This window comes from Siniperca chuatsi, linkage group LG7 (assembly GCF_020085105.1).
Source record: "Siniperca chuatsi isolate FFG_IHB_CAS linkage group LG7, ASM2008510v1, whole genome shotgun sequence".
Classification (NCBI taxonomy): domain Eukaryota; kingdom Metazoa; phylum Chordata; class Actinopteri; order Centrarchiformes; family Sinipercidae; genus Siniperca; species Siniperca chuatsi.
The window spans coordinates 19,457,709-19,484,213 of record NC_058048.1 but is presented as its reverse complement, the minus strand read 5'-3'; the positions used below and the strand labels follow the sequence as shown (position 1 = coordinate 19,484,213).

At 38.4% G+C, this 26,505-nt stretch overlaps 1 protein-coding gene across 4 annotated transcripts in view; it reads right to left on the bottom strand.

The window, feature by feature from the left end:
• Nucleotides 1-2,769: 2,769 nt before the first annotated feature.
• The window catches only part of stx1a (syntaxin 1A (brain)), a 62,331-nt gene continuing 38,595 nt past the window's right edge, over nucleotides 2,770-26,505 (bottom strand). The window contains exons 4-11 of one of the 4 annotated variants that reach the window (XM_044204125.1): nucleotides 23,599-23,673; nucleotides 19,428-19,501; nucleotides 18,358-18,466; nucleotides 9,439-9,512; nucleotides 9,205-9,339; nucleotides 7,362-7,472; nucleotides 7,033-7,143; nucleotides 2,770-4,030 (exon numbers count right to left, since the gene is read on the bottom strand). In XM_044204125.1, coding sequence (XP_044060060.1) covers nucleotides 3,953-4,030; nucleotides 7,033-7,143; nucleotides 7,362-7,472; nucleotides 9,205-9,339; nucleotides 9,439-9,512; nucleotides 18,358-18,466; nucleotides 19,428-19,501; nucleotides 23,599-23,673 — 767 coding nt within the window. In that variant the 3' untranslated portion in view covers nucleotides 2,770-3,952. Of the gene's footprint in view, nucleotides 4,031-5,658; nucleotides 5,985-7,032; nucleotides 7,144-7,361; nucleotides 7,473-9,204; nucleotides 9,340-9,438; nucleotides 9,513-18,357; nucleotides 18,467-19,427; nucleotides 19,502-23,598; nucleotides 23,674-26,505 lie in introns of those variants that run through there. The other 3 variants (XM_044204127.1, XM_044204128.1, XM_044204126.1) reach the window with 3 other exon arrangements.

Here is a 26,505-nt window from a genome sequence, read left to right as displayed (position 1 = left end):
GGTAAAGCCAGATGAAGTAGTAGCACTGCTTTCGTAAACTGACATTAAAAAAGTCTGGCAGTGTGATGATTCTACGAGTAAAATATCCAACATGTCTTCTTTCCCTTTTGTAATAGAAATCAAAACACCACTTTATAGTGAACTAAACCATTCAGGGCTTTTGAAGGGAGAGAGAGAAAGTAAAAAGACTAGAAAAAATAAAGTAAATAAACAGGTCTATAGATAACATGGCTTTGAAAACACTGCAGATACAGATTTGCCTGTACAACACAAAATAGACATTACAAATGAATAAGTGTCATATTTGGAAGTTGGAATGTATTAGTGTTACATATCATTTAGTAACTTTGTCATTCAAGAATTCACTTTTTGAAACATCATATCAAAACTAACAAAACTCAATACTCAGATAAACAGTATGCAGCACCACACATTTACAAAATAGCAACTCATGCGAAAACACCTCTGGCCCTGTACACTGGGTGTAAAATGTGTCGTACAGTATGTAGATTGCATTCATGAAAACAGGAAACTGAACAATCTGTTGGGTTTTGCTCTGTTGTGTGTGCGGCTGTGTCTTTTAGTGTGACTGTGGTTAAGGTTTAGGCCAGCGTTCCCCCAACGATGGAAGCAATGACAATTCCCAGAACCACACAGCATATAATAATCATAATTTTCTTCTGCATAGTGTTAACAAGAACAGATAAACAGTCATCCAAGGCAGCAAACGGAGAGCACAGGAAAACATGTGAGGCATATCACTTGTACTGTACTTTAACACAATATTTATAATCATCAGAACAAAATGCAGTTTAGAAGAAAAGCAGAAGAACATAATGCAGTTTGGAGAAAGACTATTTTGTATCTGATGACATTGTTGGAGTGTGACTGTGGTTTAGAAGCATTTCCTCTACTTTTAACAACATTAATATTTGGTTCCTGCATTTTGTTCATACCACATTAAACAACATACAATTTCACACATGCCACAAACGTGAATCATTCTCATATTTAAAGACACTATGTGTAGAATATGGGAATCCTCAATTTTGGTCCCACCTTTTGGTAGCATCACAGCGGGTAATGTGGTAGGCAGCAATGCATGCAACTACCTCCTGAAATAAGCTTAAAGCAATATATAGACTGTGCCGATGCTGATGTGGGATTGTTAAATTCTTCTTTAAAAATCCACACAGTGACTTTAAAGCAAAGTTAAATTGTAAAACATTTCTTTTTAGCATGCATTCCTCCTCATTAGTTCATAAACAGCCAATGTCCAGCATTTAAACTCTGTGGATTCAGCAGTCTCCTTCAATTCTTAAAGGAATAGTTCGATACTTATTTGCTTTCAGCCGATAGTTAGATGACAGGATTGATACCACGGTAAATAAGAAGCTGGAGCCAGCAGCTGGTTAGCTTACACTGGAAACAGTGGGGAAACAGCTAGCCTGTCTCTGTCCAAAGTTAACAAAATCTGCCTACCAACACCTCTAAAGCTCACTAATTGACACATTCGATCTTGTTTAACCTGTACAGAAATCAAACTGTAAAAATGACAAACGTGTGGGCGAGGCCAGAGGGAGAAACACTAATGAGCCTGTGCAGTGGGCTGCACAACACAGAAGCAAACCTGGAAGCTAGGAGACTTTATGAGCAATTTTCGTCCAAGTGAGAGGATGGCATCTTGGAGTCCAGTATCCAGTTCTTATAATACATCCATGGGGTTTAGGTGCCGGACTAATTCTTGGTCCGGTGCAGTGACTTTCTGGAATATTGTTATCAGCGTGAAGTTGCCATGCAGGGACTCATAGAAGTCAAAAGATAGTCTGGCATATAACCCATAAAACCACAACTTGATTTTTTTTTACATCAAGTTGTTTTACATTTTTTTTAATCAATCCTCTTATCTAACTTTTGGTAAGAACGCGAATAAGTGTATTTCACAAATCGGCGAAGTATTCCTTTAATGCTACAAACAAGGCAAAGTTTATATTTTTAAAACAGTGATCATGATCTCATAAAATATCATCAGGGTTCTCAATGTTAGATACATCTGTAAGTATGTGAGAGGCTGTTCATGAACTTACTCTATGCTGAATTGTGTGCACTTTGAAAAGTCTTTCGTTCTTTGAAATTCTGATTCAACACACATTTATTTTGATTATAAATTAGCATAGCCACATATCTGCAGCTTTGTGTTTGTAGAAAAACATGCAAAGCTCTTCAACAGACTGCAGAAAATGCAAATGACAAAGGCATTTGAATCATGACACAGACAGAGCACAAGTTAGTTTCTAAAGGTTTTTGACTGTTTAGTTTAGAAAAAGTTTAAAAATTAAAAATGCATTTAAAAGTTAATGTCAAATATTTGAGTGCACAGAGACATATTGGACTGCCTGCAGAGAAGTAATGTAAGCCAGCTTCCTACTTCACGAGCAGTTACTGATTGCACATTACACAGCCCACTATACATTACATTTTAACTGCTGAACATATAACCCTGTGGAGGAGGCATCACCTCCTGCTCTGTCTGCTCTGTAGGGATTTCTTAGGGTCCTAACTGAATCTAACTGCGAGGGAAATAATGAGGACGGCCGATCTAAAATTTTGTGCGGGAGTTGCTTTTCCTGAATCTCTACAGTGACAAGTGACCCACAGTCACAATTAGGAGAATAAGACCCAGGTTGAAAAATACCATAATTTCTGATTTACAGAAACTTCCTGTCTCTGTGAATGCACTTATGCAAAGCAATACACAAACTCTGAATGTGATTTTTCAAACAAACTTTACTTGGAAAAACAAAACAAAAACAAACTCAAATTAAACAAACAAAACCATGTCATCACAATACAACATAAAGGCAACAAGTTGAGTAGGCAACATGGTAACATGGTTGCAGTATGTGCATGTCTGATGTTGTTGCCAGAAAACTGATATGAGAGTCTTTTACAGGGCTACTTTGACTTCATGCTAATGCTTTCACTGACTTTCACTCATAAAAATAAACAGAAGCTTGACAGAAGGATATACTCTGTTGAAAGCTTGGGATTTATAAAAAGACATAAAACAACAAGGGTTTGTTACTTACAGACCAAAATTATCAATCCAACCAGACTAGACTCAGCTTTGAACATACTGGCAGTGTTAGAGAGCTTTATATCAGTTTACACTTATACACTTTATACAAAACAAAGACACAGGTGGCTAATAACAAGCACTCATCCCATGACTGGCACTCAGCACGTGACAAATGAACAAGCACATATCCTCCTTCACATGTATGCATGCACACACTCACACTCAACACTGGAGCAACGGTTACAAATGCTGCACAACTGGTAAAGCCAGATGAAGTAGTAGCACTGCTTTCGTAAACTGACATTAGAAAAGTCTGGCAGTGTGATGATTCTACGAGTAAAATATCCAACATGTCTTCTTTCCCTTTTGTAATAGAAATCAAAACACCACTTTATAGTGAACTAAACCATTCAGGGCTTTTGAAGGGAGGTAGAGGATATCAGAGAGAGAAAGTAAAAAGACTAGAAAAAATAAAGTAAATAAACAGGTCTATAGATAACGTGGCTTTGAAAACACTGCAGATACAGATTTGCCTGTACAACACAAAATAGACATTACAAATGAATAAGTGTCATATTTGGAAGTTGGAATGTATTAGTGTTACATATCATTTAGTAACTTTGTCATTCAAGAATTCACTTTTTGAAACATCATATCGTTAACAACACTCAATACTCAGATAAACAGTATGCAGCACCACACATTTACAAAATAGCAACTCATGCGAAAACACCTCTGGCCCTGTACACTGGGTGTAAAATGTGTCGTACAGTATGTAGATTGCATTCATGAAAACAGGAAACTGAACAATCTGTTGGGTTTTTGCTCTGTTGTGTGTGCGGCTGTGTCTTTTAGTGTGACTGTGGTTAAGGTTTAGGCCAGCGTTCCCCCAACGATGGAAGCAATGACAATTCCCAGAACCACACAGCATATAATAATCATAATTTTCTTCTGCATAGTGTTAACAAGAACAGATAAACAGTCATCCAAGGCAGCAAACGGAGAGCACAGGAAAACATGTGAGGCATATCACTTGTACTGTACTTTAACACAATATTTATAATCATCAGAACAAAATGCAGTTTAGAAGAAAAGCAGAAGAACATAATGCAGTTTGGAGAAAGACTATTTTGTATCTGATGACATTGTTGGAGTGTGACTGTGGTTTAGAAGCATTTCCTCTACTTTTAACAACATTAATATTTGGTTCCTGCATTTTGTTCATACCACATTAAACAACATACAATTTCACACATGCCACAAACGTGAATCATTCTCATATTTAAAGACACTATGTGTAGAATATGGGAATCCTCAATTTTGGTCCCACCTTTTGGTAGCATCACAGCGGGTAATGTGGTAGGCAGCAATGCATGCAACTACCTCCTGAAATAAGCTTAAAGCAATATATAGACTGTGCCGATGCTGATGTGGGATTGTTAAATTCTTCTTTAAAAATCCACACAGTGACTTTAAAGCAAAGTTAAATTGTAAAACATTTCTTTTTAGCATGCATTCCTCCTCATTAGTTCATAAACAGCCAATGTCCAGCATTTAAACTCTGTGGATTCAGCAGTCTCCTTCAATTCTTAAAGGAATAGTTCGATACTTATTTGCTTTCAGCCGATAGTTAGATGACAGGATCGATACCACGGTAAATAAGAAGCTGGAGCCAGCAGCTGGTTAGCTTACACTGGAAACAGTGGGGAAACAGCTAGCCTGTCTCTGTCCAAAGTTAACAAAATCTGCCTACCAACACCTCTAAAGCTCACTAATTGACACATTCGATCTTGTTTAACCTGTACAGAAATCAAACTGTAAAAATGACAAACGTGTGGGCGAGGCCAGAGGGAGAAACACTAATGAGCCTGTGCAGTGGGCTGCACAACACAGAAGCAAACCTGGAAGCTAGGAGACTTTATGAGCAATTTTCGTCCAAGTGAGAGGATGGCATCTTGGAGTCCAGTATCCAGTTCTTATAATACATCCATGGGGTTTAGGTGCCGGACTAATTCTTGGTCCGGGTGCAGTGACTTTCTGGAATATTGTTATCAGCGTGAAGTTGCCATGCAGGGACTCATAGAAGTCAAAAGATAGTCTGGCATATAACCCATAAAACCACAACTTGATTTTTTTTTACATCAAGTTGTTTTACATTTTTTTTAATCAATCCTCTTATCTAACTTTTGGTAAGAACGCGAATAAGTGTATTTCACAAATCGGCGAAGTATTCCTTTAATGCTACAAACAAGGCAAAGTTTATATTTTTAAAACAGTGATCATGATCTCATAAAATATCATCAGGGTTCTCAATGTTAGATACATCTGTAAGTATGTGAGAGGCTGTTCATGAACTTACTCTATGCTGAATTGTGTGCACTTTGAAAAGTCTTTCGTTCTTTGAAATTCTGATTCAACACACATTTATTTTGATTATAAATTAGCATAACCACATATCTGCAGCTTTGTGTTTGTAGAAAAACATGCAAAGCTCTTCAACAGACTGCAGAAAATGCAAATGACAAAGGCATTTGAATCATGACACAGACAGAGCACAAGTTAGTTTCTAAAGGTTTTGACTGTTTAGTTTAGAAAAAGTTTAAAAATTAAAAATGCATTTAAAAGTTAATGTCAAATATTTGAGTGCACAGAGACATATTGGACTGCCTGCAGAGAAGTAATGTAAGCCAGCTTCCTACTTCACGAGCAGTTACTGATTGCACATTACACAGCCCACTATACATTACATTTTAACTGCTGAACATATAACCCTGTGGAGGAGGCATCACCTCCTGCTCTGTCTGCTCTGTAGGGATTTCTTAGGGTCCTAACTGAGTCCAACTGCGAGGGAAATAATGAGGACGGTCAGACATACTGCAATACAACCTCCTATCAGGATCATCTTCTGGATTGGGGGGGGACAAGGAGGGCAAAGTGTTAGATAATGATTCAGTGGATGTGGGAGATGAGAAACAGAGACAGAGGAAAGAAAGAAAGAAAGAAAGAAAGAAAGAAAGAAAGAAAGAAACTTTGTTTTTTCACAGTCTTTGATTATAAGTGGGGAAATAATCATGTAGTCATGTAGATGAACCTTGTTGTGAATTGGGGTCATGTGATGTATGAAATTTCTCTACCTTTGAGTGCTATGATAGATATTAACCAAGAGGTGGCAGAGTTGTTCCACTGTGGTGCAGGTTATTAAATGAAGGAAGGACAAGTAACCCAGGTTTTAGTCTGTTTCTAGTCGTTTTTGTCTGCTGTACAGCCCCTCTGATGAGCTCAGGTACCCCTTCATCGACACCACTTGTGATGTTCCAAATGTGTTCTTTTGAACACATTTGAAATTGGATGTCATTATGTTAATATTGTTTTATATACAAGACATTGTGATGTTTAGGCTTTGGCCCTTTTTTCAGTAGGTTTGTTCCAGTTTGCATTTATTTGCACACATTGGACATTTCAATAATTCATCCATTGCTTTTAGCTATCTATTTTGGCTTTTCTACTTGCTTGCTTACCAGGTTTAACAAACTCTCAGCAGCAGGTGCTGTTCAGGTGTTACAGCTTACACAGGTTCTGTGTCCTGTGCAGTCAGTCTGTTGTAGCTGACAGTTCAATGGTTATTGTGACAATGAGGTTTTTTTTTCTTTACCAAATCATAATTTTATTTTTCAAATTACACTTTCAAAGTACACTCCGGTAACTGCAGAAATATCCCCCGAGGTTCATGTATCCCTGGTTGGAAATCACTGTTTGATCCGATATGTCAAAAATACTCACGACACACATGCTCCACATGCAGAATACATGACAGGCAAGCATACACACACACTGACGACAATTACAGTTACACACAACAGTATATACATGCAATTCTTCTGAAGTTATCTTTCACGTTTTCATGTGATAGCATGGTTGTGCACATGCATTGTTTTGTTGTACATGCGACTCACCCTCCGTGCTTTACTCTGGTATTTAACCGCCTTCTTAGTGTCTGATACTGCCCTCTCCACGTAGTCTACTGAGTGCTCCACATTGTACTCTATGCGGTCTATCATTTCCCCCTAAGAGAGGTTAGTTACAGAGGAGGTGTGGAAGACATGCAGACAGGAAGAAGAGAGAGGGAGCCAGATGTGGAGGCAGGAGGAGGAGTGGATACAGATGTAGATAGAGGAGGTGAGGGAAAGGGGAGGAATAATGGGTGAATGAGAAGGAGAGAGGAAAGAGGAAAAAAAGAGAAATAATGAGTCAGTTTGTAGACTGTGTGCAATTTGCATCTCACCTTTCGGCCGGTCTTTTTGAAATTTTTGCATTTTGGGATTTTCTCCTTTCCCTGCTCCACATATTCCTGAGCCTCCAGCACCCTCCGCTCAATATTGTTCACCAGTTCACCCTGCACAAAAACAAGAGACTTTGTAGTGGTAAGAGCAGAAACCTTCCTGAACTCACATTCAGTACCATCTTTAACCACATCTAAAATTAGATTTCACAGAGGTGTTTTAAGTGAGAATTAGAAGACTATCTGAAGAATGTTTAATATATTTTTTCTTCAGTTTCTTTAGCTCTATTATTAATATTATTATTTTTTTATACAATGATCTATAGTTTCATACTTATTATATGAGCATCTTAGAGAATGGAAAAGACTGGTGTATTGTGAAGGCTTTGAAAAAGATACTAATTGATCTTTTCTCTTCTTCTCTTTATTCATTTACCTATTCACATTTCCCATCTTACTGACACTTTATTAAAGCAGCAAAAGTCATTAACCATTTCTAAATCAGCATTCGTCAACAAAGAACACCTAATATTGCTCATTTAGCATTGACCCAGGATTGTTAAAAATAAATAAAGAATCAACCCTTTTGCATTAGAGTGAATATTAAGGCACACCAGTGTATACAGCCCTTCACTGTTGCATGCACTGCAACAATGATTTAAGTATAATAAAAAAAGAAATTGAGGAATCACAGATAAATTACCTTGCTGTATTAGAAGGGGAACGCTGTTCTCTGTTCTCTAGAGCTCAGAGTCATTGTGGTGGTATTGTGTTGCGGAAAAGAAAAAAGAAGGAAAAGAGAGTGCAAAGCTGAGAAAGGCAAAATTAACAAACAGACTCAAGTATAATCTTAAATGATGTGGCACTCAGTTAATAAAGGAAGAGTTAGAATTTAATTATTTACAATTAGAGCATTCATATGTGTGACAAGAGAAGAAAAGAGTATACACACAAACACACACAATACTACTGAATTATTAGACATTCAAACAATTATCACTCCCACACTAAAATTATGAGGGAAAGCCTGCTATTGCATTGTGCTGTCATTGTAATTCATATCACTTACATGACACAATTTACTTTCATATTCATCATTCAGCATATTTTCTTATTCATGTGCTCAGATTCCTTTTTGCGTAATTCAGACTGAGTATTTCTAATGAGGGAAACCGTTCATCTCTGTGGGGGTTCAGCCCACACACTCATATAGTCACACATATAGGCCAAAGCATACAGATTTACCTGAAGCTCAACACTTTACTGAGAAGAGCAAGGCAACTCTTACACTTGAGGATAATCTACGTATGTGGCTTTGAAGAAGCTATATACTATAGGAACTACATGTTGTGAGAGCAAACATGTTCACTCCTCACTAGATGATGCAAGTTCCTCAGTACAATGTACACTATACAAAATCTCTGTTCTCTAACAGAAGACAATTTCTACCACAGGGAAATGACAAACCTAAACAAATTCTCAAAAATTCTCAACGTACAAAGCCAAAGCCCCCTGTAAAAAATAAGGTTTGTTTATAATTGAATGCTTTTACGAAACAGAAAATGAATGCAAGCTGTTTAGTCACCAACTTGAAAGTCCCAGATGTCAGATTTTCCTTTCAGTTCATGAACGCAGCATGATAATATGTATTAAAAATGGTCTAATGGCAGAAATCCCAAATACAGATAATCACCAAATTCCAATCAACTGATTCTTGAGTTAATAATTATCTGTGCCCCAAATTTACAAAGTCTAAATTTTCTGAGATATTTTCCAAACAGACATGCATTTGGTTGAGCCCCAAACCACACAGCTGTAGGTACTGAGAGAGGATCAGTGTTTTCACCTGGCTCTCCACCAGCATGGCCATGTCCATGAACATGTCGTGAAGCTCTCTGATGCTGTTTTCCATCTTGATAATCTCAGTGTGCCGCGTCTCAATCTCATTCATAGCTTGCTCAGTGATGTTGTCCATAATGATCTAAGATGGCATAACAGAAGGAAATAGTTAGAGAGGAGTGGAATTAGATTTTAAAACATGCTTTGTGCGCAAATATGTTGCATTTGTTGTATCACTTACCCCCGAGGTGAAGATAGCCGGGTTGTCACTCTCCAACATGCTCTCCAGCTCCTCATTTGTTGTGTTTCTCCCGGCTAAAAGGGCAAACACACATCCATAAACATGTATAACACCAATCATGTTTGTAGGTGTTGAAGAGATTTACCAAATGTGTGGCTACAGTAAATTTAAGACCAGGAATTAGAAAGTGTAGGTGCAATGCTTTTGGATTAAAAGGTTCTCCAAACTGTCCACATTAGGAAACACTAATACAACTCCCCTCCTCCTTCATGTCTGTCTGAGGATTAATTAAAACAAGAGCTGTGCGCCTCTCTTTTCCACATGCTCATTTTCTCTCTATCCATCTGTCTCTACTGTCTCTACTGCATTTTAAACTCTTTATTCTTCCATCTCTCTGAACAGCAGTGGATGTGATGTAAATCCTGATAATTTAGGCTGAGCATCCATAACAGGAGTCATAAACAGATGCAGTCATACAAAAAAAGCTATTGCAGAGGATATCTGTCTATATCATCATGGATCTGGATTACAATCAGCACCCTTGACTTTCACTTTCAGCTGATCTGAATGTTATAAGATTAAGTGTGTGTTTGTGGATTTGTCAGTATTCAACCAGGCATCTCAAATGTTTAGTTCAATTCAACCTAAAACACAAGGCTCACTTAGAAATTGTGCTGTCCCACAACCACTAGCCTCAACACGCACACTTCCAACCTCAGACACAACTTTAGTCATACAAACACTGCCCTGTCTCAACACTTACAGGCTTACAGTTCAAATACTACTGAGTGGACTGTTCTGCTCAGCAGTTCAGAACAATAACCCCACCATTTTCATATTGGCCAGTCGGGCATGCTTTCCCGCCCAAATAAGGCCTTCCAGATCCAGCTGCTTGTTGGACTAATATGAGGATAATCAAATGGTGTAACTTAAATGTCTCCTGAGGCTAACATTTACTATTTTCCCTCCTCTGTAGATCTATTTGTTATGGTGGACTTTGATCTGTTTTGAAGCTGTAATGGAATAGAGCCAAAACTGCTCATGATGACCTATTGCATTCCAGCATTTGTCCTACATTACCTCTTTCATACTGTGAATGACATGAGTGCCATTAACCTCTAATACTATTAGAAGAAGGATCAATGTATACTTTGCATGTTTTGTATTCTATTTTGAACAGTTCCTATCACCGTCTCTCCAGTTTTTAAAACCTACAAGTTTGTTGTTCTTGCCTTTAAAAAGACATGACCAGAAACATATGAAGGTAAGGCACTGCATTTTTGGGTGTTAAAAGAAGACAGGTCATGTGGAAATATTGAGTCAGAAATATCAGCCATGTTTTATGGTATCAGAACACCTTGGGTCAGTCTGCACATAATTTGTAACAGTTAAGATTGAATCTCATATTGTCAGATAATCTTTTGACATTTATCCTCCAATTGTTAGGATAGGCAAAATGAGTGAGTAAACCGGCCTCATAATCCTTGGGTGTGTAGCTATCTTAAGTATACAGAGTAAAGGGACATCGACCACTTATTCAGTACCTTATTAAGTTTGCCTCAATACTCCATGGCTCCCCCCAACAAAGTTTCTATCTACTTTCTATCTTCAATCTATCTACTGACTCTGCATGTACAACACATCTTACTGTTTCTTCCTGCTGACGTGTTTGCTCCTCATCCATCTTTATTTTCCCTGACAGAGTTGTCCTACTTCATAAACATTCCCCTACACCTCTTTGCTGCACCTACTTTAATATTCTCGTGTATCAGCACTGATTTTGCCTGCAGAGCTGCTTCTCATGGGCTCCATTTCTGCCCCACTGACGCTGTAAGTCACTGTCAGACTCTGTCAGCATCATATCCAATCTTTCCTTTGCACATTGTAAATCCTCTGAGGGGCTAGATACAGTACATACAGTAGCCTATGTACTATCTCTTCCCCATTAAGACACCCTGAGTCCCCACAAACCATTACCTGGTGTACAGTACGAGCTGAGCAGTTATTCTAACTTCTCTCTGTTGTTATGGCTATGTTATATTTATTATGCTAATATTATCCATACTGTATAAATAGCCAACAAGAACAAAACAAAGACTTTAAAGAAAAGTAATCTGCACATTCCTGCAAAGAGCAGGTTTGATATGAAATACTAAGAAAGTAAATATTATAAAATCTCAGCAGTGCAACTACATAAAGTTCAACCAATGACAACTAATTAACAGATTAACAGATTTCAGATGTCACAACACTGTCTAGCTGAAAATACATTTCTAAACTTGTTTTAACCTGGAACAAAAATGTAACTTGCATGTGAACATATTGGTTACCAACCTTTCTGGCTTGAGACCACTTAAAATAAAGTGATGTCTAATTACGGCCCCACATCAGGTTATGGCCTTAATGTGGACAACAAGCGTTATGAGCAGTTAAACCAAAGAATAAATGTTTTCTCTCAGATTGTTTGAAGGATTTTTATTGGCCTAAAGAGGTTAAAGTATCCAGCAGTAAAAAAGCAAACAAAAAATAAATTAAAAAATGAGGGGGAAAAAACTACTGCTGTAAGCAATGGTAACTTTGCTAAGTTAGTGACGAATGAGGGACTACACCGTCTTTGCTAAGTTAGCTTGCTTATGACTTACAGTTGCTGGTGACATCTATCTGTTGAGGTAATGAGTCAAGACTGCTCAAGCTACAACTCTTTAGGGAGAGATAATTTATTATGTTGCACTAGCCATAGTTAGTTAGTGTTTAAAGGAATAGTTTGACATTTTGGGAAATATGCTTATTTGCAGAGCGCAAAGAAACGAGGCAAACAGCCAGCCCGCTAAGCTAAGCTGAGCTAGCGGTAGCTTCGTACAGACATGACAGTGGTATCAATCTTCTCATCTAACACTTCCCAAAAAAGCGAATATGTGTGTTTCCTACAATGTCAAACGATTAAAACACACCAGACAAGTAATTTTTACCCACAATATAACTGAATGGACCAACACACAGCTAGCTTTGTCAGATATCGCTCTACTTTTTTCTCTCCACTGGACCTCCAGCAGCTGTGGGTCCTAGGAGATTTTGGAGGCAACTACAAAATCTCTATTCATGACCTAATCAGGGTGTGTGTGAGTATGTGTGTGTATTGTGTTCACATGTGTGATGAAGACTGGTGATTGGTGTGGGGGCCTCAGTGGCAGAGCAGGTAGGTTGATGGTGAGTGATGATGGTCGGGGAGTCAGAGCCAATGATTGCCTTCATGAACAGAATACTGATGAAGCTGCTCTCTAGCGTTTACCGGTGCATGAACGTGTGCCCAAGTGTCCATGTGTGTTTCAGAGCGTACTTTTGTTCATTTCTCCTGTCATACACTGGGCATATTGTGTCTAATCCAAACTTCACATCCATATCAAACCAATGAATTTAATTTAGTTGTGGTTAAGTGGTCCGGCTGTTTCATTACCGTGATTCAGAATCTACTCATGTTCAGCAATGACATTTTGCAGTTTGACAAATGAGAGGATGAAGACAGCACTCAAAGAGGAGTGAGAGACCACGCTCACCACATCACTGTGAACAATCCGTATTCTCCAGGCCTCTCTGATAATAAATAATCTCTCTATCATTAAGGCTAAAATTACAACATTAAAGAGGGTCAGAGTTGGAGTTGAAGGACAGAGAGGAGTGACAATGAGTCATGGATAATTGTGAAGGGGAAAAAAACGAAGGCACTCTGGTGCTACTCTACCCTATTTATCTCACTTCCTACACACACACACACAAACACACAAACCCAACACACAGAGTCTTCATTGGGTTTTCTTTTAAAGCCCTGACAAGCTCCGAGGGAGGCTCTTATTTGTTACCATGGAGACCCAAACCCTGAGAAGCCTAATATGAAGCCAAGAAGTCTCACTTCACCCGTAGCATTTATAGTCTATTAAATCATACATACTATGTTGTTACCAGTAACGGGATTATTTCATTTCCATTGCTATGTAACACAAATGAAGTGAGACCCCCAAGGAACAGAGTGAAAAAGGCAAACCACATGCACACAGAGCAAAAGAGGCAAGTGATTATTATGCCTCTGTTTGCTGCAATTTTACCTGTAGAGGAATGAGAAAAGCATGTGTAGCTTATCTGCCCACATACAGTATAGGTCAATCTGTTTTTTTACACAGGAAGAATGTGTTGGTGTGCATCTCTGTCTTTTCCCCTGGCATAGTGAGTGAGGGAGTGTCCGCGGGGAAATAAAACATAATCAAATGTCAATGACCAATGTCCCCTCCATCCTGCTGCGCCTGCCTGTCTGCTTATGAAAGCAAATGAATTGATATTTGCCATTCTCAATCAATAATAAATTAAAATGCTACAGAATTCCCATGGCACTGGTTTGAAATATGACAGTTGTGTTTCAATCCTCACTGGCAATGCAAACATATTCAAACTGATGTGTCACTTTAGATTTGTGCCTTTAAAGGAATGGTTTGACATTTGAGAAATATGCTTATTTTCTTTTTTGCTGAGAGGTGGGAAGATTGATATAACATTTACATCTGTCCATTAAATATGAAGCTAGAGCCAGGAGATGATTAGCTTAGCTTAGCATAGCATAAAGACTGAAAGCAGGGGGAAACAGCTAGCCTGGCTCTGTCCAAAGGTAAAAAATCAGCCTACCAGCACCTCTAAAGTTCACCAATTAACATGCTGTCTTAACCTGTATGAAAACCGAAGTGTGAAAACGTAATGTGGTTTTAAGGGGGGTTATGTGCTGGACTACTTGGCTTGGAGCAGTAACTTGTTAGAGTCTCTGCTGGTTGCTCATAAAACCACAACATGACATTTGTACACTTTGGTTTTTGTATGGATCAAACAAACAAGATATAACATGTTAATTAGTGATCTTTAGCGGTGCTGGTAGGTTAATTTTGTTACCTTTGGACAGAGCCAGGCTAGCTGTTCCCCCCTGTTTCCAATATTTGTGCTATGCTAAGCTAAGCTAACCATCTCCTGGCTCCAGCTTCATAATTACTGTACAAAAATGAGAGTGGTATCAATCTTCCCATCTAACTCTCGACAATAAAGCGAATAATAAACCCTTTAAACAAACTAACATACTGGGCTGGATATCAGATAGCTGAGTTTCTAACTAGTAGTGTAGATTAAAATAGTACATACTGTTGGTTTGCCAGTTTTAATCTTATCAGTGATTAGCGATGATTTGATCAAAGCTATTAACAATAAAAATTTTAATTGTGGTCACTTGACTGTATGATAAGGTTAAGATCGAGCAGAACAAATAAATACACAAAGCTGAAAAACTGGGACTTAATTTGTTCACACTGCTCTTTTCCACATGAAAAATTACTGGAAGTATAAGAAGTTAATATTAACACGTAGGACACAGTTCTTCTGGTCTGTTTCTTTGCTAACTTCCAGTGGTTTAACTTCTCACCTTGCTGCAGTGATGTGGAAGTGTACTCCAGGGTGTGTCAGTACACTGTGACATCAGTGCTGGGTATGGTTACAGGTGCAGCAGACTTGAAACTTTAACCAGAGAGGGCAGTGAAACAACATTTTCAGTCTGGTTTTATGTTACTTTTTAGACTGGAGCTAAACTTTATTGTACAGGAGAGACCCATCAAATGCCAATTGTATTGTTTTTTTTCTTTTCTAAAGCTCAGCAGCTCTTTATGGAAAAATAATTTTAAAGAAGTCACTGTTTATTAATGATATATGGTAGGGATCAAAGTAACATTCAAGTGCTTGCCTTGATATGTCAAAGGTGTGACAGAAGTATCAGCAGTATCCTGGAAATGTTTTGCTTCTGGGAACAATTGCAACCATTTTATTTATACAGAAGAAATCCAAAAGAATATATAGAAGTTAGTTTGGTGAGGGTTGATGCAAATATATTTGGACTTGGGGTTACTGTGGCACTGTTGGCTATGCAAATAGGGGCAAAAAATGCTGTTGTCTTGACAATTACATGTTTACAGTATGTCACAGTTTTGCTTTCCTCTTTATTTTATCTCTGTATCCAGAGGCGAACAAGAAAGGAGAGAAGTAGCAGAGTAAACATCAATATTCAGTCCCACAGACCAGACTAGGTTTCCCTCTGTGGGTGACACACCATTATTGATTCACACACAAACAAATCGAAGGGGTTGGCACAACAGAAACACAGCTCTCTTGCCATTTAACCTTAAAGGAATTAAATAGTGTTTGATCAAAATATAGACCAAATGTAATCTGAAAGGAAAAGCTTTACTGGAGACTTGCGATCTTGTTTCCTTCAAAATCAAAAGCTGCATTTCATACTCATAATTTTCCCTCTCCTCTGCACTCTCCCTGTGTGTCTAATCCCTTCCTTGACGACAGGTGATATCAGCTAAGGCCTCCTGTGACTCCACCAGCTGACAAAATCAAATCCAAATGGATCTGGAGGAGCTCAAGGAAAAAGTGCGTCAGGTGCGTGTGTTTTTATTCCATGAGGATGTGTTTGTCCTTTGATTAATCTCAGAAACTATTGTGTGTTGTCACTGCTGTCTTTTGACTTGACAACACTTAGTGTATACTGGGCGGTGCTCACACATGCAGACCTGCATGTGTCCACTCTAAACTGACAGATGGCCAGAGGAAATTACGTCTATGCCAAGCGCCCTGCAACATAACTGCACCTGTGTTCTCCTCTGCTATTACCACTAAATGAATCATAGTGTTCATCTCTGTATGCATGTGTGCGTGTGTGTGTGCCTTTGTGTATAAGGTGACTGTATCACGATGACTGTTAGGGGCAGCTGGCACGGTGCAACCTGCCAGGATGCCGTTGCAGAGGCTGTGTCAGTGTTTGGTCCAGAGCCTGCAGCTAATACCTGTCAAATCATATTACACATACAGTGTGACACGAGTGAGAGGAGCTCAGATCTGAGCTGCTGAAACCTGGCATGTGCATGCATATGGGTATAGGTGTTGTTGAAGTATGTGTTTTGGAAAGTGTGTGGTTGTGGTTGTTTTGGTACACTACACCAGAAAAATACAAATATGGATGGGATGAACTGAAATTTCTCTATAAACAAAATTAATAAAGGTCAGTCCTCCACAAGTGCCATGGATGATCGGATGGGAAGATACTGGTTGGATGTATGTTGTATGGATGTTATGCTGTCACTGACGTACATTGTTTTATGTGAGTTTGTGTGAATTGTTTTTAGCATAAGTTATTACATATTTGTACTATGTGTTAAGTATTTATTATGTTTTATGTTCAAGTCTGTGTTCTATGTTTTACCTGTCTGCAAGACAAATTTGCCCTTGGGGACCATAAAGCTGAAGTTGAATAAGTTGAAGTTGAAATACATAAACAGCCAACAGCTTGGAGCAGAGGTAAATTATTTTCACCACCCACGTTAGACTCTTTTTTCATTAATAATAAATGTAACAGACAGAAAATAATGCACTTAATATAGCTGTGTAAGTATTACATGTGGTTTTATAAATCAAACTGCATGTCAACCCAGTAGAGTGAATGTTGATGGGTGGATTCATTTATGGTTACTTTAACTGTTACACAAAGTAGTTCACCACAAAGACGTATTACTTTAAATCGAGACAATGCGTGGAATGTGGTTATGGTACTAGCAGGATGTTGTGATGACGAAGTTTTCTCCTGCCAGAATTCACAAAGCGAAGGCTTCAAAAATAGAGATGAGTGAAGGGCCTGCTTCAGCAATCATGGCACTTCTCACCAGATGAAATTCACTGATTGAATTTGAACAGTAGTTCATATTTTGGAAAAATAAATAAATAAAGGCAATGTAGATTGCATGTCCATAATTCTGACAGGGACTAGTCTTAGAAAGAGTATACAGTAAATCACACGTGTATAGATGTATAGCAGTACTGGCACATTTTTACTTCACATCCTCACACTTTCGTAAGAGTATGCAGTAATAAATAGTACACAGTAATGCTCTTGCAAAAATGGATGATACTGATACTGTGCAGGTGTAGAATGATTTGGAACATTTACAAAGTGATGGAGAATGGGGGTGCAGACTATATTTTTAGCCTAATTAACATGTAACTAACATCTAACTAATTACTGGGGGAGGATGAAGATGAAGAGAATGATGCCTAGGCTGAGGGTAAAAGACATGCAGGGAAATATGACCTTTATTTCTCGTGTGTACTGACAAGAACCTCAAAAAATGAGCACAGAACAGCCATTTTGGACCGAAATGACCAAAGCTGACCAAGTTTCACCCAATGCACAGCGCCCCTTGTTTGGAAAGTATGTAGTAGGTAAAAATCATTTTTTTGTTTGCACTAACAATTACAGTACATTTCTCCACATCAAGGCCAGGATTACCTCCTCCTGGGCCCCCCCCATGGGATCAGACTACACGGTATTAGACTCATCTGACAAACCTGGGGGATCAAAAATGAAAGTGAGCATCGAGAGTGACAGTCAGTCGTTTTATCCCCTGTAATGTGACATAGCGGAAGACAACCAATGTGGCTTCTGGGGCACCACATGACACACCAACACAAAGATTGTTCTCAAAGTCTGACGATGATCCCTCTTTCCCGACGCTGTTAATTCCTCTCCCAGCTCCTTCTCCTCCATATAAAACAGGACTAAAAGCGTGCCAAGAACAAGACATGTCAAGAGGCCATCTAGTCTGAGTGATTAGCTGTAAATGAAAACACCTTGTTTTTGGTATGAGCTCACCCAATCTGCATAAATGTTGTCATGAATCTTTAATGCAACACCAGTGTTTAAAAAAAAACGTGAAAACTGCACAATAACCAAACACTATGTGACTGAGAAGAGATGCAGATGTGTTACTTCAAATTCAGTGTTAACATGTGTGCAGTCAGTATGAAGGGCGGTGGAGGGTTTAGTCTCCCAGGTCTACTCACTGATCTCCAGCTGTCTCTGAATGCGTCCCTTGCAGCGCTCCCTGTAGTCCGACTGGGTGGTGTTGTATTCTGACATCACCTCGACAAACTTACGGGACAGTGTGGAGTGCTGGAAATAGAGATAGAGGGGAAAACAACAAATCACTTCACTTAAACCTGCTCAATGCAGTAGACACCAACTTAATAAGTAATTTAAATGGTAAATGAACAGGAGGTGAGCAGGTGCAAACTAGGGCTGCAACTAATGATTATTTTCATCATCGATTAGTTGTTTGGTCCATAAAATGTCAGAAAATGGTGAAAAATGTTGGTCACTGTTTCCCAAAGCCCAAGGTGACGTCCTTAAATGTCTTGTTTTGTCCACAACTCAAAGATATTCAGTTTACTGTCGTTGAGGACTAAAGAAACCAGAAAATATTCACATTTGAGAAGCTGAAATCAATGAATTTTGACATTTTTTCTTAAAAAAATGACTCAAAACGATTAATAGATTATCAAAATAATAGCGATTAATTTAATAGTTGACAACTAATCGATTAATCGACTAATCGTTGCAGCTGTAGTGCAAACATACATTGACAGTCAGTGTAGCTGTGTCCCCATTCCATACTACATACTAATTATATGCACGTTTTGAGTATGCAGTGTGTTCACACTGAAAAAGTGACAAAATTAAGTATACTCAAAGCAGTCAGTATGCATACTAAAAAACGCTGGATGTCTGAATGTGCTGTTGATGGATACTGTTGTCCCACAATGCTATAAAAATTTAAATAAATTGCAGGTAGTAGTGAGACAGCTCCAGAAAGATTTTGGCAAACACAAAATAAGCATTATATTTTTATAAAACATTTACCTTTTTCTTGGTGAAGTTTAATTCACAGTGGGATTCCAAAATTGCAGTTTGACTGATGTCCATCGGTACACATATTGTATCATTTCCTGTTAGTACACAATAGTAAAGTATGTTTCTTTTAATTATTAGTATAATACATACTGTATACTGTTAGTATGCGGTTTGCAACTGGGACACAGCTGTTGACTCTGCTGCTTTCTCTCCTGAGCTGTACCTGTGTCTTGCGTATCCTCAGGTCAGCTGATGACCTGTTCTGGCCTTCTTCTTGCTCAATGGTTTGCTGGATACCTGAAAAGATACACAAAAATCTACAATTACAGGGTGAGTTCTCCTCTTGAAAATCAGCACCAACAAAAATAAAGACTATAGTGTCGTTGGCTGCTTCTAGAGTTTTATTACACCAAACAAAATAGAAGTGTTAGATAAAACAAACAACATATTGATGATTTTAGAGTCTAAGCAGTAGTGGGGTTAAAAGTGTGAATCTGAGGGTGGCACACACCAGAGGAACGGTGATGAGGTTCATAAAATCAAAAAGGATTGTATCCATGAGAGCAGAAATGTGCTCAGATAAACCTCATGGCAATCTGCCAAATAGATTATGAGATACAGTACTTTGTGTGCAAAGCTGAAATTTGACCTGAGGGTGGTGTAAGAAGAACACAGTTAATTTCATAGAAATCTAGCCATTTGTTTTTAAAATACCGTGTCGGTCAAGGGAAAAACTGAACTGATAGCTGCATGAGAGTAACTGTTAGAGGTCAAAATCATCATCAATAATCCTCTCAATATTCACACTAAATTTAATGGTAGAAAGATATCTTGTTCTGATCCAAAGTGTTGGATGCACTGAGAGACAGATTGTCCACCTTGTCATCCTTTGTAATTCAACACCTGCAATCAAGTGGACCTAATCTACTATATATAAAACTACAATAATAGCTGGATGGGGTTATTATACTACAGTATAATAATATAATATTATACTAAGAGTGCCATATGTGTTAGAGTTATAGTACATCTCTGCATGACACAAATATAAATTAATCACACATCAAATAATTACTCAGATGGAAAGGGAAGAAGCCTGACTATTAAGAAATTTAGCAAGGTATAAATTACTGGGATGTGCATTTCTTTCTTCTTTAGAGGACTCTTTGAGCTTTTGCTTGTAAGAAGCACTTTCTTTAATGCTCCATCACAGTCACACCTCAGGAAGTCATTGTAGAGGAGCCGTTGCCGAGCATAATAACGCAAATTAAAGAGGCTGTCAATGTGAGACCATATGAAGTACTCAATCAATTACTGAATTATACAGAGATGTAAGAGCCTGCTCATTTACATTCGCATTTTTCTGTCACTTAAACTGGGATGAGCTGGCTGTACCAGCTCCTGCACTTTCAGGGACATTTTGTGACATTTGAGATGTCTACACCTGCAGCTGCTTTTACTATGCACACTGTACACCTCTCTCTGTTCATGCAAACAGCTTGAGCCAACAGAGGAAACAGGTTTACCTACTATACAACATAATATCACACACATAACTTCAATCAACATTAACATTAATTTACTGATCCATCCTGATCGATCCAGCCATTAGGGTGCTGTCTTTGCACACATTCCTTTAGTCCCTTAGCACCAACTTGCGAACTGTTTGTATGTCATAGACAGTAGGCAATTTGAGGGGGGATGAGGGGGGATGAGGGGGGATGAGGGGGGATACCAAAATGAATCCCCCTTGTTAATCTGCCATCCCCCCTCTCCATCCGCTAGTAGCAGAGAGTGCAGGGGCAGAGGGGTTGTTTCGCTGAATATGTTAGTCTAGTCTGCCTGACTCATTGATCCTTCATCTGACTGAGGTTTGTGAAAGTTCTATGGCCCAAACATGGCTCTGAAATATCAGTCGCCTAACTGTGCTGTGTATTGATAAATCCATGACGCTGTCCATAGTGCTGAAGGAGCAGACGGATTTGTAAGTGTGCCTTTTTCTCTCAGTCTCCCCCATTGTCTCAACTTGCACTTTACAAAGAGAGTGTTTTTCTCTAGAAATTTCAATTGCTGCTAAAGATATGTTAATTTAGATATTGCTAAATCTACCAATATCACAAACTGAATCATCTGTCTTCTGTTTTTGAAGAAATTCATTTATTGAATCCATTAGATTGATTGAGAATTGCAAAGCAAAAGATACAGTAAATTATGTCAGTCCTTCTTGAGGATCGATCTAAGGGTGCAGTTTGACCAAGTCATTTATTGACCAACCAAACACACAGCAGGTACACACACACAATTACAGACAGGCATCCTGTCGCAACAACTGATGTGAACTGGAGTGACTCAGTGGTAAATGGACTGTACTTGTATAGCACCTTTCTAGTCTTCCGACTACTCAAAGTGCTTCACACACGCTACATATCACACTCACCCCATTCATACACAATCATACACACATGGCAGGTGCCGACTGCTCATCATTTGAAATCAGAGAATAAGAATTATTATTATAGGCCTCACACACACACACACACACACACACACACACACACACACACACACACACACACACACACACACACACACATAAACACACAGGGATAAATAACAAGTAAGAACACAAGACCAGCTACACATCCTTTATGCCTGGTTATGGATAAGGTCATAATACTGTAATACAGAATCCATTAGGGATTTCAGGGGTGCAACTAATTATTATTTTCATTATCAATTAATCTGCCACTTACTTTCTTGATTAATCATTTGGTCTGTAAAATTTCAGAAAATAGTGAAAAATGTTTGATTCCAATTTAACGTCTCCAACTTGTTTTTTTTGTCCCACCAACAGTCCAAAACCCCAAAATATTTAGTTTACTATGATGTAAGATAAGGAAATCCTCACATTAGAGAGGCTGGAATCTTTAAACTTTTAGCATTTTGCTTGAAAAATTACTTAAACAATTAATCGATTATAAAAATAGTTGCTGAAGTTTCTGTCGATTGACTAATCAATTAAAGGAGACCTATTATGCTTTCCCTTATTTTCTGTCATATATATATTGTTACAAAGTTGGATGTTCATATTAAACGTGGCCAAAGTTTCAAATAATGAGGTAAATGTATGTAAAAGTAAACCCTGTGAGCAAAAAGCTCAGGCTTCATAGCGCCCTGAACACTAGGTTTCCAACATTTTTTTCTACTTTGGTGCTGAGCTGATGTCAGCATAACTCAGATGTCATGATGATCGTCATCAGTGCTCATCTGTATCAAAGATGCTCTATAACATTTCTAAATGGGCTCTGTTTGTATTCTACTCTTTGTATAATTGTTTTTTCTCATCTGTGCTCATGATCTGCTCCAGGCACAGCTCACCCAGGCCCATCCATCCGCTAGCACAGGCTGTCGTTTGACCGCTCTGCTCATGACGCTAAAGTGAAGTGTGGAGATAGGTCTGGCTATGCGACACTACTCTGCTTAGGACTACTCTCCAAGTTTTTGGAGGTTGTTCGGCATGTCTCTCAGAAAGTGCTTTTTTGGTTGAGGAGGAAAGTTAGTTAGTTTCGTGATGGAAAGATGGCTTTACTTGCTGCTAAAGTAAGTAAGTAGTAGCTACCGTTAGCTCTGTTAGTCGTGTAGCTAGTGCTATTAGCTAGCTGACTCTGCATGGACAGGGAGCTCGGAGCCCGGTCCTGAAAACCTCCTCCCACAGGTGGCCCAAAGCTCCTGTGCTCGCAGTGTAAACAACAACACTCAGCTAAGCTGAAAGGACCACTAGCTGCACAGCTAATGGAAGCTAACGTTTCAGTTGGTCAATCAGAAGAAAGTGGGCTTTTAGGGAGGGGGGCCTTAAAGAGACAGGATCTAAAACTTGAGGCTTGTTTCAGACAGAGGATGAACCGAGGGGTTGCATAAAGGGCCAGTATAAGATAAATAAGGATTTTTTTGAACTGTGAATCATGCAAAACTACTCTAATGGAATCCCATAATAAAAATATAGAGCTGGAAATGAGCATAATAGGTCCCCTTTAAATGACTAGTCATTTCAGCTCTAACAGACTTGTTATGAAAATCCCTTATACTGGAGCCAAAAGAGCACAAAATAATAATAGTATAAGTCAATTATGATGTAAAATTAGCAAACATTTGCTATTTGCAACTTCAAACACAAAGATTAGCCTGTCTTTCTTGTTTCATATCTTAAGAAATGCATAATACTTTTTTTCCTGCTGATCAGCTCATGGCAATTTATCAATATTTGAAATTTTGTGTACTAAACATGTAATTAGTTGAACACAACCAAGCAAAGGGTTTGATTGATGACTGATACAGAAAATAATCATTACTGTAGTTGCAGCTCTAGCAGGAGAAAATAGAAGAATCATACTCACTCTTTAATTTGGAGCGTACTTTGTTAGCCAACTTCTTGATGTCTGCCATAAGATCCTCCAGCTCAACTTTAGTTTCTGAGGCGAGGAGAGAAGAAAAGAGATTAATGGACACACAATTATATATATACTAACTCTCTCACTTACACAAACCTGTATGCCAACAAGTGTCACACCCAACAGGGACAATTCTTCAGCTTCAGTCCACAACAGCACATCGTGTCCTTCTTCATGCTTTCTCTTTTGTATAGAGAGTACTTCACTTCTCTCTACAGTCAGCTGGCCTCCACTGTTCATCCAGGCCCACACCCTCAAACATACACATTGTACAGTATATAGAGACCTAAAGTTGAAATTTATGTGGGTAGATGAGTACACGTGGGTGTTGACAAGTAAGATTTGCTATTTTGGTGACTAGAGGAACAAGTGAAATCACGATTGGATTGCTGCACAATCTGGGCTACAACAGGAAGAATGCATTGTTACCAGCAGAAATATGTTATCAGAAGATGGAGTTGGGCAGATTTCAATGATTACCAATCAAATCAGAAAACTCTCCTCAAGCACGACATACTGACATTTTTCAAGCAAAAATGGCAAACATTTGTTGGTTCCAGCTTCTCAAATTTGAGGATTTGCTGCTTTTCTTTGTCATATATGATAGTAAACTGAAGATCTTTGGGTTTTGGACTGTTGGTTGAATAAAACAAGCTATGGAAACAAATCACATTAGGCTGTGGGGAGCGCTTTCACAAATTTTTGACATTTTATAGACAAAACAATTAATCGGGAAAATAATCAGCACAGTAATCAGTAATTAAAATAATCGTTAGTTACACTTTTGGACAGTCTCTCCTTGAAGGCCTTTGTGGCGTTGCACTCATTTGCACACATGAACAGTGGCAGAAGTAATTGTATGTAGAATGAAAAAAGAGAGCTTGAGGAGAGAAGTTCAAAGCCTGCCTACTTTTTCACCTCTGCACGCTGGGTGAAGTAGGCAAGCTTGCTGGATTGCCAGCTTTGGGAAAGTTACAGAAATTGTCCAACACAGACCCTCAAATTCCGATTTTAAAAATGTGGGAGGAGTGAGGTTTCAAACGCTAATCAACAATCTGACAAGCACCTAGTATGAAGCATACTAACCCCTTTATTTAGCTTGAGGCCGATGTTGCATGATTTATTTAGTTTGTCTTTCTCTGCTGTGCTAAAATATGAAAAACAGTTACAAAATAAGACGGTGTAGTATCCCTCATTCGTCCAGGAGTGTTCTATCGTAGAAAAGGTTTCAGTCGTAGTCATCTGGACACAGTTTTCAGAATCAAGACGTTTTGGCTCCCATCCGGAAGTCATTCTCAATTGAGAATGACTTTCGGATGGGAGCCCCATTTATGTAGGGGCTTTTTTACACTCGTATCTTCCACCTGCATGTACAGACACATTTCTTCTCATAAGTGCAATCTTCAAAATGCAGCTGCACTGAAGGATGGCTGGAGTGACTGTCACATCGTGTTGTCATGTTGCTTATGACAAACTGAGTCTTTTCCTTTTAGTCTTTTCTCCCTTCTGTCGCTCATTACAGTGACAGCCAAACCAGCAGTTTCATAATCATATTTTACACACACAGATTCAGTTATTCAGATTATTACACATTGGAGACACTGAAAACACATTTTATCTAGTGTTTTAGATTGGATTAATTGAGCCTTGCCTCAAACATCAATAAAATATGTTGTGATTAGATTAGAAGAAACTGGACTTACTACTAAGAGATAATAGTAGCCAGTTTAAGTGGAATCCATTAACAGAAAATAAATTGAAACAAAACAATATTCTCGTTGGTGATGTAGATGCACATGAACGGTTCACTTGACTAATCTTGTCTAAGGAACTTCTTTTGTAATTGCATAGAAAATTGGAACAGAGGAAAAAAGATGATCATTACTTTTCCAATGTTCTATCCTCACTACTACAAACCATTTTCCTTGGTGTTTTAATCACCTCAATTGTCATTCATTATCTGTTTATACACCAGCCTCCACTGATGGGTGCCTACAGGAGGAGTTATAGTTGTTGACAAATATATTAGTAAACACTTATATCTGCTTACAACGACATTATAGCATTATAAACCATTTATTAAATGTTTATGTACTGCTTACAAATGCTAAATAGTTTTCACTTCAGACAGGAGAGAAAAATCGGAGTCTGGATATAGAGAAGAACAAGAAGGAGGGAAAAGGCGAAAACAGAATGGCTTTCACAAACATTCTCTCACACACACTACCCTGGAGCATTAATTGCCAATTTTAGCACATTGCAAAGAAGTGAGAAAGTCATTTACCATCTTAATGCCATAAGAGAACCAAATCTCCATATGTTAACAAGCCCCTGGAAGCCAGCAGACAAAAACGATGGACCTTAAAAGTCAAACTATTCAATCAAACCAAACTGCCTGCAGTGCTTCTTTATAATGAGTTTGCTTCTGCATGTTATCTGCTTCTGCTAAATAACAAAGATGAATAAGAGATGGGGGGTAGCACTACTGAACTGAAACCCATAGCAAACATCTGCATCCAATTACAGACAGAGCCTCAATGCATGATTTGATTACACAGTATGAAGACTTCAATCGCTGGTAGATGTTAAGTTATTAAAACATAATATTTGCACATATTTCATGATAAGAAAGAAGCTTAAAAATTATGAGATAATCATATCATCTCCTTCTCTACAGCTGTACTGCAAATCTACATTATATGAATGCTCTTTATGGCAGAGATATCACACTTTGACGATTAAAAAAAGTCAAGACAGCCTGCATGCCTAGCCTATTGAGCTGAAAGCTCATAAACACAGACAATAAAAACTGGAGGATCCACTATTGTAATAAAGCATCATATTATTCACACT